At 36.7% G+C, this 19,794-nt stretch overlaps 1 protein-coding gene across 1 annotated transcript; it reads right to left on the reverse strand.

The window, feature by feature from the left end:
* Positions 1-4,157: 4,157 nt before the first annotated feature.
* Positions 4,158-18,006, reverse strand: LOC140230664 (scavenger receptor cysteine-rich domain superfamily protein-like). Its single transcript, XM_072310805.1, has 6 exons — positions 17,943-18,006; positions 13,981-14,328; positions 7,946-8,266; positions 6,847-7,179; positions 5,238-5,564; positions 4,158-4,387 (listed from the first exon to the last, which is right to left on the reverse strand). Exons 1-6 carry the CDS (start codon positions 18,004-18,006, stop codon positions 4,158-4,160), a joined length of 1,623 nt encoding a protein of 540 aa, XP_072166906.1.
* Positions 18,007-19,794: the final 1,788 nt, after the last annotated feature.

Genomic DNA, 19,794 nt, shown 5'->3' on the forward strand with positions numbered 1-19,794 from the left:
GGGACGTAGTTACGTGACTATGATATGCGTAGTGCATCTCAAAACGAACATAAAGTCGCACACACTGATTTTGTGTGAGGACTGAAAATAAGTGAAATGGGTCAACCTAGCCGAATTTGACTTTTTCATATTTTCTGAAAGAGTGTGTCTTCTTTTACATTATGCTAAAATTTGGTATCATAAAACGGGCAGGAAAGTGTGCTTTTTAGCAGTTTGTCTAGAACATTTTTGGTAGAATAGTGTGATTAGGTGTGTCTTTAGAATCCGTTTTTCATTTCTGAAAAACCTTGTCCACACTCTTCACTTTCAACTCTAATAACTTTTGAAAGGATAGTACTACTGATTTGAAAGTTGGCATTAATTATGGACAGAATGTGTTAATGAGGCATGCTTAATTTCAGTTTAATTTGATAATCCCTTCATTGTTGTTACTCTGGTGGTTTACTTCGTTTTTTTTTTTTGGTGTTTTTTTTTTTTGTCGCATTCATCGCACAGCCAGCACGGTTTGGTAAAGATTAAGCACTTGAATAAACACTGTACTTTAGAGCCTCTTTTCTCAGTTCACACTTTTCCTGAGTTTGTGCTTTCTTTCCAATATTTAGATAGGTTAGGAGAGTCCATTTGATTTGAGTTATACATCATTTTAAAGCTTAAAGTCTGCTCTTTCAGAATATGGTCTTAATTAAAAATTCATGTCTGGCGACTTTTTGAGGTACAGGGTCACATTTATACTTTACAATAATTCAAAATTATACTGAAATACACATGAAAAACTCTGTGGCATAAAAATATGATAGATATGGACTTACAGCCGTATATACAAACTAAAAATAAAATGTAATTAATATCTAAAAACATCAACATATACAGAAAACGGAAAATGGATCTGGTTTCCATCTCCGTTTTGATGTTTGACAAGCATTGTAGCTTAGTCTGATAATCTCTTCATTGTCGTTGCTGTAGAGTCTTACATCATGTTTTGTCTCATTCATGCACACAGCACTGTTTGATAGGATTAGCCGCGCTTGAATACACCCTATACTTCGGAGCCTCTTTTCCAGTGTGTGTGCTTTCCTCCGATATTTCAATAGGTTAGGAAAGTCCATATGAAGTGAGTTATATATCATTTTTAAGCTTTAAATATACTCCCTTAATTGAAATCCATGGCGTTGGCGTTTCATACCAAAGACCCGGGTTCGATTCCCGACGGAGACCAATTTTTTCAACTCTTGCACTTTTCCGAAAAGGTAGAACAGGGAGAGGAATAACAGATGTCAAAGTTTTTTCCTTCCTTGCTCATACATACAATTTTACCCCTTAAAACAACTTCTGCAATCATTTATGAAATCGGAGATGTTACGCTGCATTATTTTATCAGATATGACATTATAAGAAATCCATATCAATTATCTTTTACATGACACCACAGTTGCTATGATTATGTGTTCGTGGAATGTGCAAAACAGCCTTGTATGGGAGTAGACCAAGAGTCTTTAACAATTCTGCTACTGTTAATGAACTGTTTCGATGAAAAAGAACCACTGGCGCAATGGAGAAATCAATACTGAAGTGTGAGCACTTTCAAAAACTCTCATTTCATAAACATTACATAATATTGTTTGGTCAACCTTTTGTGGGGTAATAGGTGTCGTCTCTAACAGGGGGCGCGTCACAGACCTGAAGCTCGTTATTAAAGGCATGGGAAACGACATCCCGTTCACAGTTCAACTTGGGAAAGTTTGCATTGACGACATCTTATGACTTGGGTTCCCTCCACCCCCCCCCCCCCCCCCAAAAAAAAAAGTTTGCTTCTAAACCATTGGTTATCTCGGCTCTCCTTTCATTATAGCAGTTCAGAAACTGAAATATGAGAGATTTTTTTTTCTCTCTCTCTCTGTGATCAGATTTTTCGTTTATCGTGCAGGACAATTCATAGTTATCTTTTGAAAGCAGGCTTTATTGTTCCATGTAGCCAAAAAAAAAAGAAAAAAGGTGAGATGTGCCTGACAGTAAAGGCATTTTAACATGTTGCAGAATGAATGTTACAAGCTAGTAGTAGCTAATGAAATATAGTATGCATAGAATAATTTAACTTCTATTTCAATGCACAATTCAATTTCTTTTATTTGGCAAGGCAATGTGTAATACACAGTATGCATTTGACTAATTATATTGTTTAAACAATTGGTAAGAAATACAAGCAAATGTATTGTACAAAATGTATGCGGATATGAATATTTGAAGAGGAAAGCAATTTATACAATGATAGCAAAGAAGGAAATAATATAGACGTAAAAGAGTGATTAACTGATTTTATAAGATTCGGATCACTCGATACACAAAACGCAGCTCTTATAGAATATTCATTAGAAGATATATTGGCAGTTCGAGCATGTGTTCATGCTATCGTTATTGGTTTTTGAGTCGCTTTGATCAGAAAAATGAAATCAAATTCAATGCCCATTATTTCATTTGCATTCAACAAAAAAGTAGTACATAATACCATGCATACATCTGTCATACCAAATTGCTTTAATAGACAGCTTGTATAAGAAATAGAAGTCAAAGTATGATAAAAAAGAAATGTACGAATAAACGAAGATAAAGAATCTATATATATTTTCCATTCATTCATTTGTGTGGAGCTGCTTCTAAATTTGTTAACTGATGCATGATAATTGAATACAGTAGTGTAAATCTGTCGGGGGGCACATTGTGTCTCCTTTATAATTTCTTTATTATATGATTTAGTAATGTCACATGTGGCACATATGTAGAACAACGCATACTCTATATACATGACCTGACATTTGACAATTTTCAAAGTCATCCATTAGGATGTTATTTACCAAAATATAAAGAATTATACAAGAAAAACGCTAAAATCAAGAGACATTTAATATGGCCAACAAAACATATATTTCTACTTCTAGGGTGCTGAATGCGACTTAAGGTGATGCAATTCATGCGTCTCTGAGGATTTCGATGTATCCCAGTTGGCCACCAAAAATTGAAATTTTGATGAAGGTATTCCCGTATAGTGAATTAACTGAAAATAAATGGAAGTTTTCGAGACTGTTGAATGCGAATCTGGCTTGATTTGATATGTCTTGATTTGATTTGATTAAATGATTTGATTTATTTTGATTAGAATCTGGTGGATGCAACTCTTAATTTTTCAGACATTCATGGTGACCATCAAAAAAAAAAGAGAGAGAGAGAGAGAGAACAATCCTTTAATCTCTCTAAAACCTCAAGGATGCCCGTCGTGTTTATAGAAAATAACAGACAGGGGAAAATGATAAGACGGCTATGTACACATCTATAGTGTGTCTACAAGTACTTATCATCATTAGATTTCAATATGTCAAATGCAATGCGCTATAGCTCACCATGTTCTCTGCACAAATTTACGTCGTACCACATTCTGTAAAATTAGACATGTCCTCAGAGAGTATTTTTGTACATCAAAACGAAAGCGATCCAGAGAGCGCGATTACCGATATATACCTGATCATCAGTGTTTACGACATAAACTATTCAATACGCTAACTGCTAAGGGCACTTATTCTTTGGATTGAGAACACAATTTATAAAAAAAAAAAATGCTGATATCTTAATACAAGAAAGAAGATCTTGATAGCGATGACGCATGACGGATAATTATCAAAGCCAAAGGCTCTCTTAGGCCCAAATTTACGAAGGTGGCACAACTGAAACCATGGTTGATAAACCATGGACAAAGACCGTAGTTTTTTTATTGGGCACCAAGTGTCGCACGGCCTATTTCGTAAACTGATTTTGTTACAAAATACGTCATGCCACACTTGGAGCCCCATAAAAAAAAAAAAAAAACCTACGGTCTTTGTCCATGGTTTAAACCACGGTTTCATTTGTACCACCTTCGTGAATTCGAGCCTTAGATTCTTCCTCAGCTGCCATACAATGAACCTTGAATATCTAAAATTCATGGAACATGGATAAATAGTGTAATGATTAACTACGATCCATTGTCCCAATATCTATAGAAGACATATCCGTTCCTCCTGCTTGTATGGGTGTATCTCCAGAAGGATCGCCAATGTCAACGGTTTGCTTGTAGGCATGGGTGCGTCTGCCATGACTTCTGAATAATCAGGAGGTGATGTCTCATCACTCTACTGGATATCATCTGGGCTGCGATACATAACATCATCCTGTGCCAATGCCGCAGAGTCAGTATACCCATAGGGTTGACCGCTGTCTTTAATGCCTGAAGTCGCGACTCGCCATGGTTTCTCCTTCATCGAGCAAAGACATGCGATGAGGCCAACAAGAAAGCTGAACCCAACCACGGATGCAAGTACAGTAAGTGCAATCACCCATCCTGCCATTTTGAAGTGGTTGTCTGGTACCGGCATTGCACGGAACACACACATACAAACAGAAATACAATGATTTCGATGAATAAAAGAAAGCACTTTCCACAGAACTGTTAAGAAATAAGTCGAATAAGAAGTGAACAATCATTGACATCAACTGGTAATCAATAAATGGTACTGCTATCATAAAAGTTATCATTTAATTCATAGGTGTAACACACAGATGAACAGATGGTAGCCATTATTTGTTTGCTTCCAATCAACAGAGTTCTAAAGGGGTTGTAACACGCGTATAGTTAACAGTGTATTCATTCTTAACTCATCAATCGTTACTGTAGTCTTCCAATAGCCACTCCCAACCCGTGCAAGAATCCTAATTATGTTGAATCGCTCCTTTTGCAATAAACAACCACATCAAACCCGTGTTACTATAGTGGTATACCACAGAAGATTTATTTGAGTACTTCAGCCATGATAGCTGTCATCTGCGAAAGATGCGACTCGTTTCCGATCCGACGACAATTTTCACCTGCACTAAACGGACATCGGAAAGAATTCGAAAACTACGGAATAAAGACTTCAATATTCAGAAGACATGGCATGTGCTGGACCCAACACATATTGCACTCCTTGTTAAAACTGTTTCTACAAACCCGTTTGTCGTTATCCGTGGTTTCAGGCTGTCATTGGTAATTGATTTTGTTATTTTTTTGTTTCTTATTGTTTTTTGACGCTGCATTACATCCGTTGGAAATCCGTAAGAGTTACTGTTCAATTGTTCGTTAAGACAAAGAAACCCGCTCCATAACATTTCCCAGTCTTAAGCAATTCCATCTGATCATACAAAATTGACTTGGGGGAAATGACATCACTTACCTGGTATCCTCTCCGTGCACTTAACACCGACATCCTGCTCGTGCGATGTACAGCTAGTAACACCCCATTCCTTGTGCGAGCAGTTCGTCAATGCATTTTCATCTCCAGAGCAAACCACTCCACCGAGGAGGATTGGACCGTACCCTGGACCAAAATCATGGTAGGACGATACGACATCTCTGTAGCCGAGCTGACGGCAGACAACCAGTGCGTTCTCGTAGGACCAACTGTCATTACAAACCGTGCCCCATTTCAGATCATGGAATACCTGAACTCTACCTCCCAAGGAGTTCTCCCCGTCAACAAGCCGGACGTCACCATCTGCAGCTGATAAGAAGAGACAAGGAAAGTTTTAACTCCCTGACTTGGTCATTGCATCTTCTCATCTGTAACGCATTTTAAATCATATTTGATAAACAAAACTCTAATTGATATATTTCAGCGAAATTGCGTCATTTAAACACTGCATAATAGACACCTCAAAAAGTAAGATGCGTTGTGTTTTGCATGTATAATGAGCTGGTAGTGCATGTTATTACGCTTGAAGCTTCGAGGTGCATTTGACAGCGTTTGATTCTGTGTAGGCTTAATCCAGTTTTGGAGGGAATTCTTTAGATCAAATTCATTGCAATATTGACCCAGAAACTTTTATATCATTACCTTCATTAGAAAGTAAAAGTATGGGGAAGTTACTGAGAACCACCCCGTTGATAAATTAAGAAAATAAAGAAAGTCATAGGTTTATAGTAAAATGATGAATACTATGACAAACACGGAAGTCGAAGTCATCATAGACAGTTGTACTGATAAGAGTACAAGAATCAGAACACTAAAACTTATCGGTGGCTTTGCGGCAATGAATTGCTAATTTTGTTAAACATCAAAGATATTAGACTAATTTTCAGATGGATCCCGCGATAGCAAAGATCATTCTTGTATCTCCAATAGATAGTAATATGTGAATTTGAATCTTGATTAAGCCCCCCATTGCTGTTTTGATTTTAGCGCGGTGCGATTAAATGTGTTTTAAACAATGACGATATGCTTACACCTAAAAGAGTAAACGCTATATGTTCCGTTGGCTGTCAGACACTAACACAACAGTGTACATTTCAATATCATCTGACATACAATAAAATCACGCTGTGGCTTTTTTTTTTATAGAAGTTGAATATGTGGCTGACTGATGTTAATCACAAAAACCCATGTAAATTAGATATGGTGACGATATCACTATTAATTGTTTTCCATGTGCATATAATACAAAGGAAGCTAGAAATAAACGAGAACATTAAAGATACTTTTTAAGTCAAACATAATCAATACATTGTAGATTTTGATTAACAGGGGGATATTAGTTTGTAAGCAAACGGACTAACTTCTCCATGTCACCTGGTTTTTTTTTTCTGTTCATGACAGTAACCATCATCACTGTTCTGCGAATAAAACATAAATGAATCTGTTAGCTTTCATCTCTTTCTTGCTCTTTTCGTACGTTCATGTACCTTTCATCGTTGTCTTTGCATGGTGTGATCATGCGTGCACCGCCTTGAAGTCATTATTCTGAAGTTGACGCAATATACATTGTATTTTATCAATAGACACGTACCAGTGTAATCGGCTGAACATTGAAGCCATACGTCCTTGGTGTGTCGACACCCGGTGTCTCCCCAGCCATCGTGGGGGCAGTTAGAAAGTTTATATTCGTCCCCAGTACAGCTGACTTCCGATAGATGTACAGGCCCAATGAATCCTGGATCAGGATTGCTACCGTAAATTATTCCTGTAGGCAAATAACCGAGTTGCCGGCAAACAACTTGCGTGTCGTAATCGTCCCAACCGTCTGTACAAACTGTACCCCAGGAGTTACTGTGGTATATTTGCAAGTGACCAAATGCAGGTATCGTCGAACCCCAGGAAAGGCGAATTTCCCCTTCTGTCGCTGCAAAGAGATGAAGAAATATAAATAAATGCATAACTAGATAAATAAATTAAAGACGTTAGACATAAATTCTATCCATTACCACATGCAGGAACCAATAAATCAAATCAAATCAAATCAAATCAAAGCATAGAAGTGTGATGGGCTAAAAATGTAAAACGCCATGCTTTCTGGAAGACCTTCATGACATTTTCGTGGAAACACAGCATAAGCCAGAAAAATAGAAATACCAGCCAGCTGTGTACAAGTCTTCTACCGGATAGTTAATGCTCATCAACTTTACTTTCGGCCTATACAATTATACCTCACAAGATATTTGCTGTTACTATTAAACGGTAAGTAGTTACGTATGTGATTCAAAGCACCAGCTAGTAAGCTGCAGTTTATGATAACAAAATGGTACCGATTTACTGATGGTGCAACATCGTTGATCATAAGCAAGCACGTGTCTTTCAAGAGGCTTTCTATGCTTATAATGGAACATACAATAGTTGTTGTCATAAAGTATAACCGATGTTCGACTCCAATATAAATAAACTTGCTTTTTTTATTTCTGAAACTAACTTAACATCAATTTATAACGTGAAGGTAATGAATTTGAAAATGACCATGAAAATATCACAAGAATCCAAAAAGTAACAGATTGAATTGAAAATTATTTAATGCCATTGGTCTAGTAGAATCCGACGTTTTAAGATTCATTTAAGAATTTATCTATAGGGATCAGAAAATTTAATTATATTTCGCATTCAAATTCAGAACTTGCCTGAGGAATCTGTTAGCAAAGTGAAGCAATCTACCCCCACGTCGGCGCATGGGATGTCACCATCATCGCTGAATGTGACATTACAGTCAACGAGTTCAGTCTCGCTTCCAGTACAGTCCACGCGAGACAGGTGGACAGATCCATTACCAGGTGTGGGAGAGTAGTACACATTGTTCACTCCGTCATTCCCTAGTTGACGACAAGTTACCTCTGCTTCCTCGGGACCCCAGGTCGTATTGCACACAGTGCCCCATTCGTTGTTGTGGTAGATTTCAAGTCGCCCGTCTCTAGACGTCGGGCCGTCAGTCAATCTTACGTCACCTTACAGAAAAGAAATATAAGATTTAATGACGATCATATTTTTGTATTTTTCTAATATTTCATTCATAACAGTCAGACATTTTCTTATGTTTTTAATGAAGTACATGTGGGACATCTCAGCTAGTGCATAGGAGAAAAAAAGAAATAAATTGATGAGTCATCAAATGAATAATGCATTATCTTGTGCATCCGGTGAGTACTAATCAAACTGAATGCTCAGTATCTTGACTTGCATTGAGCTTCTTTTTTTTATTTTGGAATATCTATTTCGTAGAAAAATGAGATCAAACCACAAAATAAAAGCATATGGCAGCTTGTAGACTGCTTATTCACCACGACCTGCTGCATAAGACCAAGATATTATGTTCTCGAAATGATGATAAAGATAACTAATCAGGTAAGAATGTAATGAAAGTTCCATCTACTGAGGAATACAGTATAAAGATATGAATTTTATAAGTTTGAAAGTCCAATGGAGCAATCCATTTGATCATGCTAATCTTTCTAATTCAGTAAAAATGTTACACTAAATTCTGTTGTCCTATGAACTTTGTATTGTTGAATGTTTGAAAAAAAGGCTAATGATATAAGGGTAGTGTCACTGCTAACAAACCAGCGTTACTACCTTCATCGGTTGAAGAACTAATACTGGATCAAATTTGATGGCCTTCATTGAAGTAATTTTGAGTGAAATGAAAATCTGAGTAGGTATCCTCTTTTTTTTTTGTATGTTGTTAGTGGTTTATGTTAGCATTGTAACCAAAACGTTGGTACTACTTCCTTTATCATGACAAAAAAAAAAAGAAATGAAAGAACAAATGTTGCCTCATTACAATATTCAGTAACATCATAAACACTTTTTCATACCTTGCCCTATCAATTACATCTTTTATATGCAAAATCGTATATGGATGATTTAGAGTTGCAAAAGGTACTGCATCCATTTTTCATCAAAATTCACTTTTTGGTCTTAATGTACTCATTTTTAGGACCTCTTTTTCACCTATTCTAAGAAAAAGCTGAATTTCCAACCAGAAAGTATCAAAAAATAACATTAAGTAATCATTTCAGTTTCAAAAGGTACCACATCCAATCTAATGACATCACTGTTTTTATCCACATGTTCAAAAGAAATCGTTCTATTCATTGTTACCCCACTCGTCAGAGTGACGCCTATCACCTTCCCCCGTACTCGCACTATTTTTTTGCAAGGAAAACAATTATGTTTACTGGACCTAGATACTGAAATGACCTCCCTCAAGATATTACTTCTTCCTTATCCCTATTCACCTTCAAACGCAAATTAAAACTGCTGTTACTTTTAGTGGATACACACTACCCGGTTTTAACATTTTTTTTTTTAAATACCCCCAGTCTTTTGTCTCTTTCCGAAGCTCCAAGTTACCTAACGGTACCGTTATAGCACTCTTCTGTAAACGCGGCGAAATATGTACAGTCTCGTTTAAGCGATATTCATGTGGGTCAATAGTTCTTAAAATTGATTTTGCACTGGTACAATTTAAGCTGGTTAAGATAAACATGTCCGCTCTCCGTATAATTTCACGCCTATGAATTCGAGAACCTACAGTTTTTACAAGCATCATTGCTTTTATGTAGACCCCATCATATTTCTGACATTGACTTGTGATATCCTCAGATATTAATGACCATTTACATTTGTGTTTGATATGTTTTTTTTTCTTTCTTTTCCAAACATACGATATGGTTGTATATATTTTATACTCTTGTTTTACTGTCAATCATTTTGTAATCCCATCACTGAGAAAGTGGAAATATGAAATAAACTTGAACTTGAACAATAAAGAAATTAACCAATCAGAAAGCAGTATTGAATTGACCGCTCTACCATTGTCCACTGACCTAATCTATGAACACTACAAGTGGCTTTTGGCTTTCAGCTTCCTGTTAAAATCATCACACAAAGCTGACAAATAACTTGGAAAAAAAAAAACTCATCATATTTTGACCAAGCAATTGGGGGGGGGGGGGGGGAATGAAGGAAAATTCAATAGCATAACAAACCATCCAAAGAAAAGGACCAAGGCTGAAAAGTAGTGGCCAAGAGCAAATGAGAAACGGCTGCGCAACTGGACAAATAAGTGACTTTTGTGTAGTCCAATGCACTGTTTTTACTGTTGGATACTTCGCGGTGTATAGGGTGTTGAGTTTGACACATTGATCGAGTTTGAGCCGTAAATTGTCCCCAATTACAAGCACTTTGCACATATCGACTACTGGATGTTAGTCTTATATGGCTCCATAGCTAATAAGTCTGTGACAACTAATCTGAAAGCAAAGTTACTTTATTAAATGTAAATTCTATGACATGATATTCATAGCTCCACATCGTACTCGGTCATGCTTCAGTGTGTATGACCAAGGAGGTCTACTGTTTGTGAATTGACACCTGCAGCGCTAACTGTGCTATTCTATACGTGAATACCTGCAGTACGAAGGCAAGAATGTCGTGGCATGAAGCTTCGAATGCTGGATTCATATTTTTTTATTTAACCTTTTACTTAACAAGGAAGGTCATTAAGGCAGGTTCCTATTACCAAACATGTTTTTAGTATAGTTGGTCCCATGAATGCCTATCCATCATCTTGATTTTATCAGTTTTATAATTAAATTACTCCAGAATGAAATTCATGTTAAGAATTTGATTACATTGTTGGGAAAATACAATACTTTCATATGCTGCTTCCCCTTCTCCCTTGTTCTTTTGAAGGTCCAGTGAAGAAAAAAATACCTGTGTCGTACCTGCAAACAATCAATAAAGTGAAAACATGTCCTCACACAGTTTGAAGAGTTATAAAACAAATTTTCATGTTCCCAACAATTTCTTGAGACCAAGTTTCAGTCATTTCCAGGAAATGACTGACCATTTTGGTATTCCATTTATTCAGCACTAACTACGTGTTGTTTGCAGTCAAGAAATGTCAAAGTCGAATATTCATTTAATACAGGTGTATGATAATGCAATGTTGTTGTGCATACACGTTTGTATAGCATCTTTATCTCAAGAACTCAACAGTGTCAAAAGTGCTACATCCCTGATATGCTTTCAACTGTTATCAAATAAAAGAAGAAATGCCTTCATAATTGTCATTTACATTCAACCATTCAATCCTCCGTTTACTTCTGTATTTAGCAAACGAGTTATATGATTCAGTGATGAGTGAATAAAAGAGTGCTGGAGGGAAACCTGGAATTACAAACTATTTGAGAAAGCAGAACTTTACTCACCACATAAAGTGGAGCAATTTACGCAACATATTGGCAAAATAACTCACTAGATTGCGTGAAAATAATACTCATTTGGCAAGTCGTTATAATGTCATAATGATAAAACTCACCATAGTGCGTGTTTTCAATCATGAGTTATACATTTGAGTTATACTCGCAGAATTATGTCGTTGTAGTGTCAACGTTTATTCACGTACTTGAGTAAAAAACAATCCGAATATTTTTGTGTGTTTGTGTGTGTGTGTGTCTGTGTGTGTCTGTGTGTGTGTGTGTGTGTGTATGTGTGTGTGAGTGTAGAACCAGCACTGGTAGTCGAGAGGAAGGTCGATGGTGTAGTGTTCATTGATCAGAAGGTTGTTCTGTTCGCATCCTGTTATGCCCATGATTTCCTTTATCGTTTCTTTATAATTGCCAATCATTGCAATGAAAACATTACTCAACGCAAGGATCTCATCCAGTGTAATATCTATACTTCAAACTAGGGTTATTGTTATACTACACCATTTAGTTTCTTATTGGTCATATGCAGGAAATTACGCATATACGTTTCAGCTAGGTCCCAAATTCCCTAATAAACATGAGCAAACAAAGTTTTCACTTAAAAACAATAGCTTGGATTTTAGCAGTAATATGAATGCCGTAAACGTAAAACATCCCTGTATACCATTACTCTTCTTTTTATAATGTCTACTTCCACTAGATGTGCTATACACTTCCCGATAGTAATCTTTATTGATAATCATATTTGGAATAAGTGCTACGTATGCAAATAAAGACACGACCACAATTGCTACAATACTTTGTAATAAGCACAAAGGTTATAAATGTCTATGCCATTTTGTGTAGTTTCGCAGTTTCTCAAATAATTCTGAAGCAGTATATGCTTACATATATGACCGCGCATCACGAAACGAATAAGAAGTCGCACGCAGTGATTTTGTGTGAGGACTGAAAATAGGTGAAATCGGTCAACCGAGCCAATCTTGAGTATTTCATATTTTCTGAAAGAGCAAGTCTTCTTCTACTTTATGTTAAAGTTTGCCGAAACTGTGTTTTTAGCAGTTTTTCCAAACACTTTATTGTAGAACAGTGTGATTGGATGTTTCTAATAGAGTCCCCTTCTATATTAAAAAAAAAAAAAACCTGCACACACTCTTCACTTTCAACCTAATAACTTTTGAAAGGATAACGCGACTACTTTGAAAGTTGTCATTAACCATGGACAAAATTTGTTGATAAAACATGCCTAGTTTCAGCTTAATTTCATAATTCCTTCATTATTATTGCTCCGTTGGTTACACATTGTTTTTTAAATCCAATTCATGGTACAGCTAGCGTGGCTTGAAACAGATTAAGCGCTTAAATAGCACTCTTTACTTCAGAGTCTCTTTACTCAGTTCAGAGTGTTTGCTTTCTTTCCAACATTTAGATAAGCTAGGAGAGTCATTTAAATTGAGTTATGCATCATTTTAATGCATAGAGTCTGCTCTTTCAGAATCTACCCTAAACTAAAAATCCATGTCTAACGACTTTTGTTTGTTTGTTTGTTTGATTTATTTTTCTTCCAACACAATTTCATACATAAATCAAAATTATTTTCCGTAATATCACATGGAATATCAGTAAGCAGATTACAAGTACATGATTCAAAGAAGGAAAATCGATGTGTAAATTAATTTCATTAACAAATTATAAATCGTATTACCAATTTTCCAAATAATTATCTGAGAAATTATGCGGAAGAAGGACTGCCACTATAAGCAAAAGCTTGAGCACGTGGCAGCCCAGGGACCTATCTACATAATACACAAAAAATTATATTGTTTGCGGAATGGAGAAATACTACAAAATATAAAACACTGTAAATACATAGTTTTTTACATATGTATAGTGCATAGGTACGAATAAGAGTAACGTGAAATATGATGATGATGATGATGATGGTGATGTATGATGATGTTGACAGGTTAATGATGAAGAAAAATGTGATAATGAAGATGGAAGTGATAGTGGTGATGCTGAAGATAATGAGAATGAAATGAAATGATAGACACAGAAACATTGCGTATATTTATTGTAGTTTTAAATCCAATTTACAGGAAAAGAAATGTGATCATACAAAAATATATATATATATTCAAATGCTATATTCATAGATTGTAATCTGACAGTAATGTAGTTTTCAATCTAGCCTTGAAAGAATATAAAGTTTTACACGATTTAACATAATCTGGGAGTGTATTCCAAAGGTTTGGTCCATTGTGTCTTATAGATTTTTGTGCAATTAATAATCTTAATAATAACAAACTTTTCGTTTGTTTTGTGGGGCAGGGTCACATATATGTGTGTTTGTGTGTGTCCGTTTGACTATTACTCCTAAAAGTATTTAAAGAGTAATATGTGGTAAAAACAAATCCCACAGATCTTCACTCTCGTCCGATCCTTACCTTCACTGTGATCTATAAAGCACCTCACTCCGGCGTCATAGTAATGTATACAGCCCTTAACATCACAACCCCTGTATTCGCAGTCCGTAAGCTCTGTCTCATTCCCGCTGCAGCGTACGTCATCTAGGTAGATAGGCTGATCAGGTGATCCTCCGCCAAAGTACGCATAGCGAAAGGAGTCTGTGGCGTTAGCAAAGCCAAGCTGTTTACACACGACCGATGCATCCACGATATCCCAGTAATTGTGACAAACAGTCCCCCATTGAGAGTCGTAGAGGACCTCTACTCGTCCCTCGTAACTTCCCGAACCATCAACGAGACGAACATCCGCAGCTCCTGCAGGAACTCCTATGAATAATTCAAACATTACTAGTATTGTAGTGTTTGCGCATTTAAATAGTCACTTCGATTTTCTAGCGTTTTCCACTGGGATTCTGTTTGAATAGCAAACTTTAGCTTTACATATTTGTCAAAGTATACTACATAGGATAGAAAACACCGTATGGTGTCAATGAGCAGAATTATTAGGATAACGGCAAAGGCTACATAATGATATTGTACCACATCGATATAACGAACGAAGCAAAAACAAACCGCAAGAAATGCTTTTCACTCCCAAATTTATATCTAAAAAAAAAAAAAAGATAAAAATCCTCTGGCAGACGTTCGAATGAAATCATTCTAGCCGTCTATTTTTTTTTTCTCGTGGTCCATATTCGGTATTAATGGCTTTTAATTTTGTGTTAAGGATAATCAATTTCATTTCGACTTCATATCATACACACTGACAGATTCACTCAATTTCGTATCATGGCTTTTTGTTATCAACAATGCATTACATATTTATTTCAAGAATCTTATTTTAACTTGATTATTTACAATAGGCACATCATAAGTCATGTCTCATTGTTTCAATTTTATATGCTTCATACATGCATCATGATTTTGAGTAGACATATAAATTCTTCATAAGTCGAGTATGTATGCGCAATAGATTTCCTCCGCACAATACTTTGATCACTGAGTTATTGATACAAAACTAACCATAAATTTACTTAGCTGTCGCTATCGATCGCATGATGACGTAAATGCTAGGCAAGTACGTGACAGGTCCTTGTAAAGTCGTTGTTATTTTAAGATTGACGAGGTTGGTAACAACAATCTTAAGCCTCTTGAGGAGTACACTGTGTGACCAACTTGAGATCATAAGCAATTTACAAGGTAGTTTTGTTGGCAGTCAGTGTAATAATAATCATTATTATAACTGTACCGAGGTCTTTATTTGTCTGATATAGGCAAGACACCATTATGTGAGGGATCTGCTTCCAATAAATTAATAAAAAGGTGGCAAATATAAGAGAAGAGTTTTAATTGTACACAGTTGGGACCAGAATTGCCTTTGTCCTGGATTGGCTGTCTGCGTATAGGTTAGTGGGTCCAATCCACCAGACTATGGGAATGAAAACAACTTTCAATTACACCGGTTGTGCACTGCAGTAAATTTCTGCGCAAATACTGTCAACAACAGAATAAAATAAGCTCTCCCAGTTGATTCTTGTCCTTTCCTGAGAAACTCCAATTTGCCAGTCATCTAGACAAGCAGTTCAAACATAAAGCAAGGTTCCCACTTAGCCGAGTTGGAATCTCGAGTTGTGCCGAGCTGCGCGAGTTTGAACTCGAGAGAACTCGCGTGAACTCGCGTGAAATTTGTCAATTTTAATGAGCTGCGCATGAGTGATCTACGAGACAACATCGAGTTTACTACAATAGCTGTACGAGCGATCTGAGCGTGATACGAGTCACACCGATCTTGGTGTGAGTTGTGATTACCTGTGCACGACTTCAAGCGAGCTTTCATCGAGTTGTAAAAAGTTTGTTACGAGCTCGTTACGAGCTCGTTACGAGTTTGCGCAATCCCTGCTGTTCGGTTTGGCCTCCAGTGGCGTCTTTTCTCCCATTTTCTTCTACAGGGACTTGGGACCCATTTCACAAAAAGTTGATATGATGACAACTCTTGCTTGAATGTCATTATGTATTGTCATGGCAACAACAAGAATCCAGCTTCCTGATATTGGTTGTTGGTATTGGAAGTTGACATTCCAGCAAGAGCTAGTTGCTATCCTAACATCTTTTATGAATATGGGGCCCTGGTCTTGTAGATCTTGTTTGGAGGCTTGGTTTCCGGAGTCCCTCTGTAGCTCATCACGGATGATCTCTTCTGTTTCTACTGTCTCTTCCTGCTCTTCTACCTCTACTTCTACCATTGCTTGATTGATCTCCATTTCCTTCTCCGGTTTTTCTTGGATTTCTTGAGCCGCGAGGCATGTTTTTTGTCTTCGTTTTTAAGTAGTTCTAGAAATGTAATGGCAATGACCTATTAGGGTTGAATGAATGTCTCCTGTCTTGAAAACCCTGGGAAAATGTGAATAATTCCATATCAATAGGTCAGTGCAATGCACTCTGAATAAGCTAATACAAAACTCGTTGTAAGTCGCAGAGCTCGATCTAAACTCGCGCCTTACTCGAGGGCAATTCCCCCTTACACATACTGGTAGTAGAGTTATAGTGCTTGTATCGCACTCTTCAAAACTCGAGCAGAACTCGCGTATATACTTGAAGGTGGCGAGTTACGAAGAGTTCATCTCGAGCTTCGTACGAGTATTGAGAGTTTGTTACGAGTAGTACGAGTATATTACGAGTTTAAAAGAGTTCAGCACGAGTTATTTCGAGTTAGGGCAAATTTTGAACATGTTCAAAAATTCGCGAGTTCACGGGGAGTTTTGGAGAATCACTACGAGTTACGCGAGTTGTCGCGAGTTATCCCGAGTTACATGAAGAGCTTTACGCGAGTGATCGCGAGTGCCCCTTTGAGGCAACTCGCCACAACTCGCCAAAGCTCGGTACTGTAACTCGGCCAAGTGGGAACCCTCAAGAGAATAAATATTTGTAGTGGGGCAATCGTGTGATTGATTATCGCTTGATTGGGTTATACGCTCATCGACAGCGGAATCAAAACATTTAGATGCTCTTTTGCTTTTCATGTACGTGTGCTTTCTGCACAATGACTACAGCAACGAGCCCTATCATCTTGTAATTTCCAGGTAAATAAATGGTTACATTTCATCAACATTTTCAATATGCCAGTACTACATATTGTGAACAGATTTATTTAGTTCTTTGGTTAACAGATCCTGAAAATAAAAAATGATTTGGCAGATGCAATAAGATCGACACTGAATACATGATACGTAATTCAACCAATATATTCCAAATTGATAATATCTGACGATCAAAGATAATTAGGATACAAGTCCAATTTTAATCATCTTCTAGCTGAGAGGGAAGCTTTGCAAAACCACCAAATCAGACCAAAGACAAATATCAATAAGCAACTGACCACACTTTTGGCTGTTTTTCTGACTTTGCAATCATATTACATGCTGGATCAAAACCGACATATATTGAGTTGGTTTAAAGCCATAATACTATATACCATGATTATTGTCGAATTCAAAACTCATTACAAGTTAATCTATAATAAATTATTATCATGTGTTCATCAGCAAAGCACGATTTAAAATGTTCCCATCAGCTACCATTTCAGAATCTACTAAAATTGAAACAGTCTGAAAGACTTTCCTTTTATCTCCTTGATTTGCCTAGATAGACGGACAGATAGATAGATAGATAGACAGATAGACAAAAGATTATTTTGACATTTTTTTTCAAACAAAAATCGTTCATAACAGCCGAGACGCTGAAGTACTCCCCATCGGTGTACTGTGCTAATTTCGAATGATTTTGGTATGATTAATTAATTTAACTAGTCACATCTTTGTTACTACATGTATTCCCTACTACCATGACTTCTTGCTGCTATCATGGCGAAAGATATGTACACTATTAAATGTAGGCCTAGGCTCTACAGAAATTAAAGCTGTAAGTTAAATAGGAGTTCTTACCGACATGGGCGAATGCGATCCCACAAAGAAGGACCAGAATACATGCTTTGAAAAACGTAAGCATTTTGACTTGTCGATCGGATGTCTATGCCATCACTGTCAATATTGCTAACGCATGCCAGTAAACCTCAGAACAGAACACTCGGAACAGGTTATCTACAAGATTGAATAAACAACCTTTGAATCCAGATAATACAACAGACCAAGTAATGAGGCAATGAAGACTGCGTCACCGTGATAAGAGGCCTATATGAGTTGATTCCAGCATTTACGTGATCTAACAAAGTTCATGCACCTCATTTAAGGTGGAAGCTAATCATATCTACTAAAATGTCAAAATGGATAATGACCTGAAATGTAGCACAATGTCATGTATAATGTGTCGGCCAAATAGTCTAGATTATAGATGAAACGTATAAAGATACAGAAAGAGTTTTACGGGTATCGAGCAGTCAACATTGCATGCCAAGTATATTATCGAAACGCGATTCCAGTCTCTTGAATCTTTTTTTTTCACTGAAGTCATCTCGTCTTTGCTGATATGCCATTTCACATGTTATGAACTGGTGCGATTTGAGATGCAGTATTCATTTGCGCCAAACTTCCAAAAATGCCTCCATCTCGTTGCGTTCAAGTGGATTAAGATTTGCTTCTCAAATATTTCATTGACGGAAGATTATGTAGGAATCACACTTTCAGTGCATTTAATATTGATTTCTCTTATTCATATAGATGAAATATAGATGACAAATATGAAAGTGCATCACAAAACCAACAAAAAGTCGATGAAAAATCAACAAGAAAAACGTGTCTGCAATTTGATGGGATTTACAATTTTTGACTTATAAAAGAAGTGAGATAGAACATTATCAATTTCATCATAGCACACACCGTGCAATGCAATATATATATAATTATATCATTACAGTCAAATACAGCAAATACATTAATTAACTAACTTGATGGGAGGTTTAACAGCGTGGTGACAATTTATTTCATGTTGTCAGTTTCTCCACTGGTTGAGAGTTCTATTTCATTGTGGTTTTCCATTGTTCTACATGAAGGAGAGTATAATCAGTAGCGAGAGCCTTAAAGGCCACAATCATTATTTCATTGCCTCAGATAAAACTTTATACCCTAAGATCATAAAGATCGCGCGATTTCAATGGTATCTCTGACCCGCTGTAAAAATCATAATACCGTTCAATCATGAAGACAAAACATGCACACAGTAACATAAGATATTTCACACACACACACACACACACACACACACTTATGTATGTATGTATGTATGTATGTATGTATGTATAATACACGGAAATTGTACAAACTAATGCTTACACCAATGCTCAGAATCCTTCTGGTCTACTTGTTCGTAATTATTTCTAATGCAACGACAAATTTTATTTCTACGTTTATCTCGATTTTTTTTTCTAATTTCTGTGCGTGTTATGTCAATACAGTGGACTCCCGTCATAACGAGGTCCATGGGACTGGCATTTTTTTTTTTTTTCGTTATATCGAAATTTCGTAATAACAAAATAAGCAAACAACAAATAACAAAGCGCGGATAATTATACGGCCTAAATGTTCACTTTCTTGGTACCGGAATTTCGTTATAACCGTGTTCGTCACAACGGGAGTGCAATGCACTAACGTCTACCGCGGAGTCTACAAAGCCATGTCTCTGTAGTCACTTTCCATTAACTCTTATTTGATCGTTGATTATCTTATACAAAAGGCGAACACCATCTCTATTGCCCATTCTTACACTAGAGGTCCCCATGCATAGTTAGGACTACTGCTCACGATTTCCTCTTGTTGATTTTGGTCCCAGATCGGGTGTAGA

This window comes from Diadema setosum, chromosome 7, assembly GCF_964275005.1.
Source record: "Diadema setosum chromosome 7, eeDiaSeto1, whole genome shotgun sequence".
NCBI lineage: Eukaryota > Metazoa > Echinodermata > Echinoidea > Diadematoida > Diadematidae > Diadema > Diadema setosum.

Bases quoted from the DNA above. Each gene is read 5' to 3' on its own strand.
- LOC140230664 (XM_072310805.1), bottom strand. From the start codon at position 18,006: ATGCTTACGTTTTTCAAAGCATGTATTCTGGTCCTTCTTTGTGGGATC. The intron at 14,329-17,942 runs GTAAGAACTCCT...AATTATTCATAG, and splicing joins GATCGCATTCGCCCATGTCG to GAGTTCCTGCAGGAGCTGCG. The intron at 5,565-6,846 runs GTACGTGTCTAT...TCTTCTTATCAG, and splicing joins ATGTTCAGCCGATTACACTG to CTGCAGATGGTGACGTCCGG.